Below are 13974 nucleotides of genomic sequence, written 5' to 3'. Positions count from 1 at the left end.
CTGCTAAGCCCTGCCGCGGATGGCAATGACCCACCCTGGGAATTTCGGGAGAACCCAGTGATTCGGCTGGGGGCTCTCTTCCCCCCCCCCCCCCACAACCCCAGGGAGGACCGACTGCACACGGGCAGGTGCCTCGTGGCAGGAGCAGCAAGCAGCAAAGATGCCGTCGTCTCTTCCCTGCGCCTGGCCCCCCGACCGCGCCTGGCCCCCCGACCGCCACTGGCTCGCCTTAGCACAAGCCGACACCAGACAGCAGAGGGCAAGGCTGTTCCTAGAGCAGGGTTTATTATTAAGGCCAGAAGCAGCATTTGTCATCCGAGAGGCTATCGGGCTCTAAAAGCAGACGCATGCCCACGTTCCTAGTGCCACCTTTAAGCGTCGGGTTTTAGGACAGCCGGGCCTCAAAAAAACCCAAACAAAAACCTGCTTTCAGCCAGAGGAGGCCCCATGCTCTGGACTCGAGATCCCGGGGCGCTTAAAGGCGGTCATCTGCACGGCCTGCCTTTGGCACAAGTCTGGCTCGTGGACGTCCCCCTGTCTCTTAAAGGCAAGTGTGAGGCGGCAGGAAGGGATGCGCTGGGAGGGGGAGGTGGGTTTACAGTCGTAGGCAGGTGAGTCTCGGGACATTCAGAGCCTTCGAGTCACTGCAGCACCAGCCTCTCCGCCTCAAGCAGCCTTCCAGGAACTGGGAGGAAAGAAAACTGAACGGGCCACGCACTGCGTCTCTCCCTGGTTCCAGGGAGCCAGGAGGTGGCCCAGTCCCACGGCAAAGCTGGGCCCGGTCCCACCGCGCCGGGGGGGGCCACGCGCGTCTAAGTCAGGCTGGCGTTGGAGCTGCTGGCGGTGCTGTTTCGCTTCTGCAGGCATTTGACAGCGCTGGGCACCTGCAGTCCAGAATAGACATGGAAGCTGCCGCACCAAACCTAGGGAGGACAACGAGGCACTTACTGCAGCCGCCCGCAGGGTGCGCCATCCCCAGTAGGCACAGAGGGCGGGGGATGCCGCGTGTCAGAGCAGCCAGGTGTTAATCTCACTCTCGTCACCGGCATCTCTGAGTGTCTCGCCCACGGCCATGGCTCCCCCCGGCCCCCGCGCACATCCCTGGGAGGCAGAGAAGGATTCTCCCCCTGTTACAGATAGGGAAACTGAGGCACACAACGGCAAAGTGACTTGTCCAAGGTCCACCCAGGGGCAGAGCCAGGACTTGAACGCAGGTCTTCTGGAGCCCAGTCCACCTTGCATATGTTAAAGATGGTGAAGTGCATGGAGGTGGTCTGAGGAAAAGCAGTCTATCGAACTAATTATTATTAACAGTGAGAGACCGTCCCGTAGAAACCTCTTTTCCCCTTCGCTGTGCCCCGGCAAACCACGGTTTGTTAGCCACCAAGCTAGCAGACTGTCTGGTGAGCTGTGCCCATTCTAAAACAGCTGGGCCTTCTGGTGCTGTGAGCTTCCCCCCACAGCAGTGTCCCAGCAGAGGCAGCTGGGCCATCCTCTGCCGGCGATCTGAATCTAGTCTCTAGCATCCAAGGGCTTTGCTGGGCGCTGGGTCTGACCCCGTTCCAGAAAACAAGACAAGAAACAAGGCAAAGTGAGCCCTCCTGGGGGAGGGGCTGGAGCTGAATCAGGGGGGTCCACCCTCCTCTTTTCCCACGCCCCCTACCGCCCCAAGGCGGCGGGAGGGGGGAAGCTGTGCCTTTGGTTTGCAGAGAGGTGGGTTCCCACCTCAGAGGTGATGCTGCCTGTTATGAGCTGGAAAGGGCCTCCAGCCGCAGTGCAAGGACAGGCGTGGCAATAACCTGAACAGAGACAGGCTCCAGCAGCGTGGGCCCCTCTGGGCTGGGCGCGTGCAGTAACCCTCCTTGACCGGAGAGGGGAGAGAGTCCGGACCCCCCGCCTCCTCTCCCAGAGCCCCGAGCCACAGTGTCGTCCCCCACCCCCACCCCGTGAACAACGCCTTACCATGAAGGCAGGAAGCACTGGCTGGGTGAATTTGGCCTTAAACGTATGGAGCAGCTGCTTGGTTTGAGCATTGTAGAAGGACAGGAACCCTGTGGACAGACACAGGAAGAGTCAGAAGGGGGGGGCCAAGCAGCCCGGCCAAGGTGCACGGTGCAGGGTGGTGGGGGGGAGGGGGTGGGGGGTTTCTCACCTCTGGCCTCCCCTTCAGACCCAGCCCCGCCTGAGACCCTGCAACCCCCTTCCCAGGCTGCCGTTCCAGCCCCAGCAGCCCGGGAGACGCGTCAGCGGCTGATCGCGTGGGGACCCTCCGGCCTGGAGGGCCTGCCCAGTTCTGGGAATTTCTACCCCGACACAGCCACGTCCGGGCAAAGCCCTAGCGCAGACAACGAGCCCCAGCGGGGGCCTGAGGCTGCGGCCGTGCAAGCTGCTCTTTGCACCCGCCCACACCGCTGCCGGGAACCCCCCGAGCAGCCCCAGGTCACCAGCTGGTATCGACCGAGGCTGGCAGTGCCCGACTCAGCTCCCAGCTGGCGGCCGGCCAGACAAGCAGGGGCTCTTGGGGCAGCGGGGACAGGACTCCTCGGGACTCTGCTGGGACAGGGCTGGGGCTCACTCGGTGTGGGGGAGTTTGCCCTGCCCTGCCGCTGCCTTGGCTGGGGCTGGAAAGAGGCTCAGGGTTTCTGGGGCCCTTGATTTGCACACGCACAGAGACAGCAGGGAGCCCAATGGATGGAGAGACCCACGCAGACCAGGGCTCACCCCCTCCACCATGGGGCAGCAGGACAGACAGACACACACAGGGCTTCACCTTCGTGGAAGTTGCAGTAGACGCCGATGCAGTCGGGCACGGGCACGTCCAGGACCTTGGCCTTGTTGTTATGCTTGGCGGTGAAGCTGACCTGCAGCCAGTTGTTGAGGTGGACGCACCAGGAGGACGAGGTCTTGCCCAGCTGGTCAAACTTGCCCAGGGTCCTGTAGGCCACCCCCACGCCGAAGGCCTTGCTGTCCCGGTCGTACCTCACCTCCCAGTAGTGGTCTCCCCCGTCGATCAGCATGTCGCCTGTGGAGGGATGGGGGTTAGGGGGGCCGGGGGGATCCCAGCACCCACCGGCCCACACAGGTATGGGTGGAGGGAGCTGGGGCATTCTCAGCAGGAGTCCCAGCCTTGGATGATCCTGGATCCCAGGCTGCCCCGCCTCCCTGCCCCCCAATCACCCCCTAGCACACAGTCTGGTTTTATATTGGACCAGGATCCCAGCGCCTGGCTGCCCTGCCCTGCCCCATGATCGCCCCCAGCACACAGTCTGGTTTTAAATTGGTCAGGATCCCAGCGCCTGGCTGCCCTTCCCCATGATCGCCCCCTAGCACAGAGTCTGGTTTTAAATCGGATCAGGATCCCAGCGCCTGGCTACCCTGCCTCCCGATCGTTCCCTAGCACAGTCAGATTTTAAATCAGATCAGGATGCCAGCGCCTGGCTGCCCTGCCCCCTGATCGCCCCCCAGCACACAGTCGGGTTTTAAATCGGATCAGGATCCCTTTACATGCCTCTAGCGCTTTGCCAGTGCCTGGTGCACGCAACTGAGTCTCGTGGCCCCCCCAGGGGCCCCGCTTGCCAGCAGGAGACACTGTTCCCACCCCCCATCCTGCTGTAACCTGCCCCATGCCCGCACACAGAGACTCCCTGGCTCCTGCCCCTTGCCCTCTTACCCAGCACAGTGTAGGACTCGGCTGTGAAGCGGTCCCTGCCCCCCCGGGCCGAGGGCATCCTCTTCGGAGACTGCACGCACCTACAGAAGGCGGGACAGGCAACAAGCTGCAGCCGCACTTCCTGCCCCAGGGACAGGGTCCCCTTGCCCTCACCTTGAGGCTCCTTCCCGGCTTTTGCCATCTCTCAATGACAAGCCAGGGCCCAACCCCCTGGCTCCCCAGGTCCCTGTCCCCTAAGAACAGCTTAGAGGGTGAGTCCTGCACCCCAGCTTCCTCCATGACCCCCTTGGATCCGCCCCGGAGGATCGGTCCATGACTGGGCCCATACCCCAGCCCCCCTGCCCTGGCTGTATGGCTGGGTGTGACCCCGGGCCTGTTGCTCCTCCATGGCTCTCTGGGGTTGAGGCATTTGGGACAAGACATGTCTGTTCCCGAGTCTCCGGCTGTTCTCAGCTCCTCTGACCCCTCCGTGCTGTGGGGTGTGGGCGAGTGCTGCAGAGGGCCGAGGCTTTACCTGGCAGGGGAGTTCACCGGCGACGCCGTCCTGCCCTTCCCGTCCTTCTCCCGGGCCTTGATGTCCTGCACCTTGCCCCCCATGGCATCCCACTCCACGCTCAGCTCCTCCACCTTCAGGTTCTGGTGACAGGTGCTGGCGTCCAAGCGGAACATGAACGCTGGGGAAGGAGCCCCGGGCACGGTCAGACCTGGACTGAGCCCCCTTGTCCTGGGGGGGGGGGCGCCTCCCCAGCGCCACACCCCCAACATGCTGCCCCACCCCCATCACAGGGAGCCCCGCTCCCACCGCCCAACCTCGCCCTGGGAAGGAACCCCTCCCACATCCCCTTGAACTCCACCCCGTCCCCCCCATCTCATCCCCAACTTGTGGAGAACTCTCCGCCCCACCATCCCATATCACTCCCACCCCAGGGACAAACCCGCACATAGTCCCACCTTCTCTCTATCCCCTCCCAAACATAGCAGGGAGGACCCGTCCCCCAGCTTTGTACCCCATCTCAAGGGGGACTCACCACCCAGTCCCTACCCCAACCCATGCTAGAGATCAGTGAGGTGACCCAGTTGGGGGATGGGGATGGAGGTGGGGGGATTCTCAGGTGCTGCTGAGGATCCCTGGGTCCCCACGCTGGGGGCCTTAACCTGACTGGCACTGGGGGAGGACAGAGGGGCAAGGTAGAGGCTCCCCTGTGGGCTGGGAGCCCCACGGTGCCAGGGGCTCTGCAGGGCACACCCAGCCCTGCCCCATGCCCCCAGCCACATGGGTGTCACTTGCAGGCGGGTGTAGGGGTGTTGGGGGGTGCCCAGTGGGGTCCACCTCTGCCCAGGAGAGTGGGCTGGGAGTGGCAGGGGGTGTCACTGATGCAGCCTGTACCCCCTATTTCCGTGCCCCCGCCCCCCAACGCACCTCTGGTTTCCAAGGTGACCGGCTCGGAGAACTCGCCCGCCACAGCCTTGTTACAGGCTTTGACGCGGAAATTCATGTACTTCATGTCGAACTTGAGCCCTGAGGGAAGTCACCAGGGTTAGACGGGAGCAGGGGCCCATGCCAGTGCTCAGCAGGGCTGGCAAGCCCCCCACAGCCAGCCCTATGCCCGGCACCCTCCAGCACTTCCTACACGGACAGGCTAGGACCTCGCTGGGACCTTCCCCCCCAGCCAGTGCTCCTGCTCCTGCCCCCCTCCCTACAGCGCCTCCTGCTGGGAGAGGCCGGGGTACTGGTGTAGCCGGGAACTGGCCCCACATCCAGAGCTCCTGCCCCGATCCCTACAGCGCCCCCTGCTGGGAGAGGCTGGTATGGAGTAGCCAGAGCTCCCTGCACAGCCAATGCTCTTATCCCATTCTCTGTAAGCACCCGCTTTGGGGCTGCAGTGAGTAGGCGCCCCCATTCCCCTCACCAGTGAGGGTGTACTCGGTCTGCTTGATGCCCTCGATCACCATCCAGGGCTGGTCCTCCTTCACCCGCGGGGGCCCCTCAAAGTTGGTCTTGCGATACTCCAGGACGTAGTGGTCGATCTTGCTGTCCTCGTCGGGCATCCTCCAGACCAGTGCCACGCAGTTATCGGCCACCAGCGACTCGGCCATGTCGATCTCCGGGGCGCTGGGAACTGGACGAGAGGGTGAGAGCAAAGGGATGGCAGCCACGGTCCTTGTGTTCCTCCCCCAAACCCCATCACCCCCCACCAGCCACGGCCTGGCCTGGCCCCTCCCAAACCCATTGCCCCCCACAAGCCATGGCCTGGCCTGACCCCTCCCAAACCCCCACATCCTGCCAACACAGCCTGGCCTGGCTCCTCCCAAACCCCATCGCCCCCACCACGTCCTGCCAGCCCCTCCTAAACCCCCATGTCCTGCCAGCACGGCCTGGCCTGGCTGCGGGAAACCCTCTGGCACCGAAAACAGCCCAGGGTGGCTGCACCAACCTCAGGTGAGGCCACGAGGCTCCCCCTCCCCTTCCCGCCCCGTTTACCTGGGAGGAATTTCAGGGACTGCAGCATGCGACGCTCCTGGGTGAAATCCACCATCAGGTGGCTCATGTTGTCGCTCACCTTGGCCTTGAGCGAGAGCCGGAATGCTGGGGCCATCGTCACACTGGGGGTGGGACGGGACAAGAGTCAGAAGGGCCCCTTCCCAGAATGCACCCGCACAGCTGAGCCCCCCTCCCAAATTCCCTGCAGACGAGGGGGCGCTGGGAAGCACCCAGATTCATCAGAGACCATCCACGATCTGTGTTCATACTCAGCCAGGACCCAAGCTGTCCCTTGTCTCCCCCCCGCCAGGAGCGCTGGGATCGACTTCAGTCTTCCGTGACTGGACATCCTGCCCCCTTCTCCTCTCCAGCCTTGGGGGCTCATCCCCAGGGCTCAGGGCAACGGGGAGAGGACGGTGCTACCAGGCTAGCCTATGCTATGTTAGTAAGAAGGCTTCACACTTCAGGCGGCGAGTAGCGGGCAACGGCATGGGACGGGGTGAGAGGTGGGGGCGGCGGGTACCGTACCTATCCTTGATCTGCTTGGCAGCCTTCGAAGCAGAGAGGAAAAGAGAGAGAGAAAGGAGGGAACAAAAAGAAGAGGAGAGGGTCAGACAGGGCAGCCAGGTGCGTTATAAATAATAATCACCATACTCTGTGCGGCTGTAGCGTTCCCTAGCGGAAGGTCTCAGAGCCCTTCGGGGACACAAATGCACAAAGTTGTGAGGTCAGCATTTTAGATGGGGAAACTGAGGCACAGAGCAGGAAGGTGGCTTTCCGCAGGTGAGCAAGTCAGCGGCAGAGACAGGAAGAGAACCCAGGAGTCCTGACTCCCAACCACCTTCATCTAGCCACTAGACAACATTGCCATCCCAGAGCCAGGACTAGAACCTGGGTCCTCTGCTCTATCCACTAGGTAATACTATCCCAGAGCCAGGACTAAAAACTCAGAATCCCGATGCTTGGTTCCTGCTCTACCCACTAGGTATCACCTCAAAGTCTTCCTGAAATCAGCAATTCTCTCTCTGTTTTAAGCTACATCCCAGGACTCCAGTCTGGCCCGTTTCTCTGTAGAAGCTGGCCTAAGTTACCTTCACAGGAGCTGCAGTTCCTTTCTCACCCAGGAGGGGGTGATCTCAGTCTACATCATCATATAATCCAACGCAGAGTTAACCTGCGGACCTCACTGCCACTGGAGATTACAGAGGCAAATAGCTTAGTAAAATTCAAGAAAGGAGTAGGAATTCCCAGGAATAAGCCCAGCCTCCAGGGTTACAAGGTATAGCGACCTTCATGCTTCTGGGTTGCAGGGAGGCGGGGGTCAGGAAGGTGTCTGCTCCTCATAGCGTGACACTGCAGGACATTACGGGGTGCGGAGGAGGAGGGGTTAGTCTCCATCTGAAGCATCCCCTGGTGGGGCCAGACGGGGTGGTGTCATCGGATTCAGTGTGGAAATGCTCGTGATATTAGGGGGAAACAGAATAGGGGGCAGAGCCAGGGGTCCAGGACAGAAAGAGCTAAGGAGCCTGAACTTTCGACCGTCGCCCCCCGGAGGACTGTAGCGGGTAGATCTATGGCGGCGGTGGACAACCCTGCACCATGGACCCACCCTGGTCCCTCCCCCCAGTGCAATGCATGGCATGGATTTAATAACCCTCTGCACTGGGCCCCCCCACCCATTGCTTAGCGGCACCCCACCCCCACACACCTTTCCCATAGCCTGGGTCTATGTGGCTGAACGCGGCTGGGCTGTGGCTACAGTCCGAGCCCCATGTCCATTGCAGAGTGTGGCATGGCCCCGGGAGGACCTACACCGGCAGCCCAAATGAGTTCAACTGCGGCTTGGGCGGGGACCCAGGGGGAGCAGGGGGAGACATGTGGGGGTCAGACACCCGATCACGGATGTCAGAGACTGGATGCCCACTTAGGGTCTGGCCTTCCCCCTCCCACAATGATCAGCCCCCCCCCCCCAGATGGAGGCTGCTCCCCACACCAGGAGGGGGTGTCCCACGAAGTGTCCCTGACTGCTCGCCCTCCATCCCACCACGGGGTGCCTTGGCTCCAGCTGGGGGGGACGGGACGGAGGGGGAAGTGGGGGTGCACCTGGTTGAAGTCGTGGTTCTCGGCCCCTTCCAGTGTCTGGTTGGCCGTCTCCAGCAGCTCCTCGGAGCTCTCCAGCGCCTTGGTGCAGGCAGCCAGCTGGTTCTGCAGCGGGACAGACAGAGCCGGGCCCAGTGAGGGGCAGGGGCAGGGGGCAGCCAGGGACCCAGCTGGAGCTGGGGCGGGGGGGGTCTCACCTGCAGCTCGTAGGTGCGGCTGGCCCGGTCCTGCTTGATCTTCATGAGCATGCCCTCCTTCAGCTCGTCCAGCAGGGAGAAGAGGGACTGGAACTCCCCCTCCAGGTCCTCCTGCACCTTGGTGGAGTTCACCTGCGGGAGACGGGCCGGGGGGAGAGCAGCGCAGGGCCCAGCTCAGGACGGCTACCTCGGCTGTGGCTTACTGAGCTACCCCCTTCCCGGCCCCCGCCCCTCCCTCCCCGGCCAGCGCCCACCCCAGCCAGACAACTCAGGACGGGCCCCTCGGCTTCGCCCTCGCGGCCTGCAGCGTGTCACGGCGCTCGTGAAACTGGCTCTTTTCAAGCAGCGAATTCCATCCCCAAGGAAACCTCACGCCAGCGCGGGGGCCGGGGGCATAGGTGTGAGGGGGGGCACTGCCATGCCAATGCTGGGGGATTAGTGGGGGGAGGGGCATTGCCATGCCAATGCTGGGGGGGGTGGGGGAGGGACGCTGCCATGCCAATGCTGGGGGATTAGTGGGGGAGGGGCACTGCCATGCCAATGCTGGGGGATTAGTGGGGGGAGGGGCATTGCCATGCCAATGCTGGGGGGGTGGGGGAGGGACGCTGCCATGCCAATGCTGGGGGATTAGTGGTGGGAGGGAGCACTGTCATGCCAACACTAGGGGGTTGGTGGGGGGAGGGAGCGCTGTCAATGCTGGGGGGTTGGTGGGGGGAGGGGCACGGTCATGCCAGTGCTGGGGGGTTGGTGGAGGAGGGGCCCTGTCATGCCAACACAATGCAAGGGAGATGACGGGAGGAAGTGTCATGTAGGAGGGTGGTGGGGTGCTGTGATGCCAACCTCACAGAGCGGGGGGGGGGGCAGGCGGAGCCCTACAGAGCCAGGCGGGACGCCCCCCCCCCCCGCCATTACCTCCACGTTCTGCAGCATCTGCTTGAGGGCGTAGATGAAGTTCTGGATCTCCTCGTTCTTCATGGCTAGTGTGGTGATGATCTTCCGTAGGGCGTCCTGGGCCAAAACACCAACGCCGGCTATCAGCAGCACCCCTGGGCTCCCACCCCCACCCCTGCTCCTGAGCCGGGGGCAATTCACCTTCCCCCAGGGCCCAGCTCAGATCTCCAAGGGGAGCCCCTTGCCTGGGACAGGGACACAAACACATCGAGCTGTGCCACACTGCCCCTCGTGCCTTCCGTGCAAGCATCTCAACACACGCCCAGACAAGAGGTGCCTAGGCTGACAGCACCTTTGGGGAGTAACATTATATTACAAACAGCTGGGGAAACTGAGGCACGTATGAGTTTGCCTAAGGTCACATGGGAACCCAATGGAGGGGCCAGGAATGGAACCCAGGAGTCTGGACTCCTAGTCTCTCCCCTCCCCCATTTTTCTTATCCCAGGTATGACCCTGCTCTACTCTGCTTACACACAGACATTACATTTTATTAGTTACCATCAAACTGGCAAATGCGTTTATTTTCCCCAGACTGTAGGCTGTGGGGTCTTATGGATAGGGCATCCAGCTCCATTCCCAGCTTGGCCACTGGCCTACTGGGTGACCTTGGGCAATTCCCGTCCAATGTTCCCTCTAATTTTTGACAGGCCATGTGCGCAAAAAATATCTTCTGTGCAAATTGTTGTGCATCTGTGCAAATTTTTGTGCATGTGGTTGTTTCGCTGTGTGCGTGGGGTTTAGGATCTGTGTACACATGCACAGCTTAGAGGGAACAGTGGTCCTGTCCCAGCCCTGTGACTCAGTTTCCCCTCCCATCCAGTGTGTCTTGCCTATTTCGACCGTAAGGACCTTGGCTCAGGGATTGTCTCTCGGTAGGTGTCCGTGCCAGACTTGGCACTGCGGGGCCCCAATCTGGGTTGGGGTCTCAGTGTGTCACTCTAATGCAAATAATCAAAAATACCATCTCGGGCTGGGATGTGCCTGTACAGAGCTCGTGGCAGGATCAGGGCCTCTTTCTGTGACTGAAAAACTACCAATATCACCAGAGGAACACACCTACCTCCCCTCACCGGGGGTCTGTGTTACCAGTGAATATTGGGCACTAGGATTTTCACAGCACCTTCCACTGGTGGATCTCAAAAGTGCCCCCATCCCAGGGCGTGTGTGAGAATCACACTCCCCCCACTACAGATGGAGAAACTGAGGCACACAGAGGGTGGGTGTTTTCAGAAGTACGAGGCACCGCAACTCCAGCTGCAGTCCAGGGGACTCAGCACCTCTGCAGAGCGGGCCAAGGTCACCCAGGCAGGCGTCGCTCTACAAGTGGATCCACCCAGGCAGACTGTCACCCGTCTAGGTCAATACGTCACCGGGTCGTGGGCCGAGTCGAGGGCAGAGCTTGGAATTGAACCCAGGACTCCCTGTCCTACTCATCCTACTCTTTAACTGTAAGCCCGTCTTTCCTCCCTGGGGGAATACTTTCAGCACCAAAGAAGCTAGGAGCCCGATGCACGGCCTGCACCCGGGGAACCCCCATGGGAGCCAGCAGGAGCTTTGGGGGTGCTGGATCTGCTGCCATTACAGCAGGAAGGCTGGGAAGAATAGGCAGGGGGAGGGGAGTGTCTGGAGTTCTGGCCTGGCAGGGGCAGGGGGAATATGCCAGGACGGTCCGTAGTTCTGTCCAGCTGTGTGTGTGTGAGGCGGGGTGGGAGGGGTCTGTACTTTCCATCCACCTGTGGTAATAACCGGGGGGGGGGGTGGTGGTGGTGGTGGTCTGTAGATCTGTCCAGCTGGGGGAATACACTGGGGTGGGGTCTGTAGTCCCATCCAGCTGTGGGAGGGGTAGTGGGGGGATGTAATTTCATCCACCTGTGGTAATAGCCTGGGAGGGGGGGATCTGTAGATCTGTCCAGCTGGGGGAATACACTGGGGTGGGGTCTGTAGTCCCATCCAGCTGTGGGAGGGGTGGTGGGGGGATGTAATTTCATCCACCTGTGGTAATAGCCGGGGGGGGGGGTCTGTAGATCTGTCCTGCTGGGGAAATACACTGGGGTGGGGTCTGTAGTCCCATCCAGCTGTGGGAGGGGTGGGGGGGTGCAGTTCCATCCAGCTGTGGTAATAGCCTGGGGGGGGGGGGATCTGTAGATCTGTCCAGCTGGGGGAATGCACTGGGGTGGGGTCTGTAGTCCCATCCAGCTGTGGGAGGGGTGGGGGGGTGCAGTTCCATCCAGCTGTGGTAATAGCCTGGGGGGGGGGGGGATCTGTAGATCTGTCCAGCTGGGGGAATGCACTGGGGTGGGGTCTGTAGTCCCATCCAGCTGGGGGGGCGGCGGTGGTGGCGGGGGGGGGGGGGTGTCTGTAGTTCTGTCCAGCCACTTTTGTTTTCATTTCTGAACCCCCCCTGTGCAGAGACGATCCCAAAGTCACGGAGAGGCCCCCCCCGAAGGGGGCATTTCCCCAAACCCATCTCCCCGGGGAGGGATGAAGCTGCCGAGGGATGTTACATCCCTTCCTTTGTTGCATGTTCTCTGAATTACACCCCCCCCCCATGCTAAATCCAGGCCCCTCCCTCAGGATCCACAGCCCCCCCCCCCGCCCCTCCAGATCTGCAGACCCTGGCGCTGGGACATGGCCGAGGCCAAGCAAGCCCCCAGGCTGCGGGGAGGATGCGGGGCGTGGGGGAGCCAGCCAGCCGGAGGCCACCTCCGCCCGGCTCGCTGCCTCTCCGCGCCCCGGGACCAGACGGTGCAGCATCACCTGGGGCCGGTCTCCCCATCCCGCATCCTCCCCCCGCCGGCCTCACCTTCTGGTCCCCCATCTTCAGAGCTCCGCGCCCAGCTCGGGCCCTGGCGATGGGCGCAGGGGAGCCGCCCCCAAGGGCATGGAGCCAGCGGCCGCTCGAGGGCTCTTTGCCCGGGGGCTGGACGGCCCGGCCCGGCCCCTCCGGCGTCCACAGAGCTGCTGGGAAAGCAGCCGCAAACCCCCCCCCAGCCTGGGAACTTGCCCTGCCCCCTCAGTGCGCAGGTGCCCGGGCATCCTGGGAAGTGTAGTCCCTGCCCGAGAAGGGGCCCGCCTTGGGGGGGGATGCACAGAACAGCCAAGGCTCTGGTCCTGCCTGGAGAGGCTGCCCCCCAGCTCTGACCCCTGCACGGGGGAAGGCAGGAGGCCTCAGGGGCAGCCCTGCTTAGGCTGTCTGAGCTGATGGCGCTGCCGGGGGGGGCGAGGATTGCGGTGGGGCGGGTCCAGGGGGAGCAGGGAGTTGGGCGGCTAGAGTTTGCTGGCGGTGGCGGGTGAAGGGAGCTGGTCAGCACCTGCCCACGTTAGCGGGACAAGCCCAGGACGGCGCCCACGCTCTGCAGGCTGCGGTGTCCATGCCTGCGGGTGGGTGTGCGCCTGGTGGGTGTGATTCCGTGCACCAGTGCGGCTGACACCGTGCTCGAGTGTGATATCGCTCTGCAGCGTGGGTGTTCCTTTCGCAGCCTGATCCTCGCCGGCGGGGTGTTCTCATAGAATCATAGAATATCAGGGTTGGAAGGGACCTCAGGAGGTCATCTAGTCCAACCCCCTGCTCAGAGCAGGACCAATCCCCAATTTTTGCCCCAGATCCCTAAATGGCCCCCTCAAGGATTGAACTCACAACCCTGGGTTTAGCAGGCCAATGCTCAAACCACTGAGCTATGTTCTGCAGGGTGAGGCCCGGGGGCATCAGGCCGGCGGCCACAGTGTGTGTTGTGTCTGCCCCAGTGCATCGCTGTGTGTAGCCAGGCTGTAGCTGTGTGCCAGGAGCGGGGGATTCTGTGTACCGAGTGGGGGTGATTCAGCGACTGTGCCCAGGAGCGCAGCGGTGTGACCGCAGCAGGGGGGTAATTCTGCGCATGGCTGTGTCTGCCCCTGTGGAGGGTGGACATGATCTGGTGCAACAGCCTGGCTATCGCTGTGCAGGGGCAGTGCGAGGCAATGCAGGGGCGTGATTGCCTCCGGGGACCCTGTGTAGCAGAGTGGGGCCGCTCACTGCGCAGCTAAGATGTCATTTCCGGGTGCCCCAGTTCTATGTGCTTTCTCTGGTCACTGAACCACATGTAGCTAAATGACACCATGTCCTGTGGTCTACCTCAAAGGCTGGGCCTGCGAGCAGAAGCGCGAGGGCTGATGCTCACGGCGGGATGTGGGGGTGTTTCAGTTTCCTGCTTGCTTCTCTGAAGAACGTGCGCTCACCCCGGTCCCATCGCTCGCCTCTGGGGAGGGCTGCTCCCAGACGTCGCCTCCTCGCTGAGAGTAAACCTAGGAAAGTGAGCTGATGGGCCGGTGGGGAAGCTCAGGGCCCCTCCAATGCCTGCCTCTCCCAGCAGGGGGCGCTCTAAGGGGGATGTTGTGAGGGCGTTCGCTGTAAGGGGAGCCCAGGGCTTTCCCAGTCCCAGCCTCTCCCAACAGGGGGGCTGTAGGGAACGGGATGGCGCTCTGGCCGTGTGGGTAGTTGTCCCCGTGCTCCCAGAACATTAGCTGTACAGGAGCTCGTGGCTACTCCAGTCCCAGCTTCCTCCAGCAAGGGGTGCTGTAGGGACCTGGGGGGGTC

General features: G+C 62.3%; 1 protein-coding gene across 1 annotated transcript; it reads right to left on the bottom strand.

The window, feature by feature from the left end:
- Positions 1–266: 266 nt before the first annotated feature.
- Positions 267–12382, bottom strand: FSD1 (fibronectin type III and SPRY domain containing 1). Its single transcript, XM_084614875.1, has 13 exons — positions 12205–12382; positions 9362–9457; positions 8450–8581; positions 8256–8357; positions 6681–6703; positions 6153–6274; positions 5581–5790; positions 5091–5189; positions 4185–4344; positions 3671–3750; positions 2771–3022; positions 1963–2051; positions 267–923 (listed from the first exon to the last, which is right to left on the bottom strand). Exons 1-13 carry the CDS (start codon positions 12217–12219, stop codon positions 813–815), a joined length of 1491 nt encoding a protein of 496 aa, XP_084471001.1. The 5' UTR covers positions 12220–12382; the 3' UTR covers positions 267–812.
- Between the last annotated feature and the right edge of the window lie 1592 nt (positions 12383–13974).

This window comes from Lepidochelys olivacea, assembly GCF_965140295.1.
Source record: "Lepidochelys olivacea isolate rLepOli2 genome assembly, chromosome: 25".
Classification (NCBI taxonomy): Eukaryota; Metazoa; Chordata; order Testudines; family Cheloniidae; genus Lepidochelys; species Lepidochelys olivacea.
Note: the sequence above shows the minus strand (reverse complement) of the source record. Positions and strands in the feature narration are given on the sequence as shown.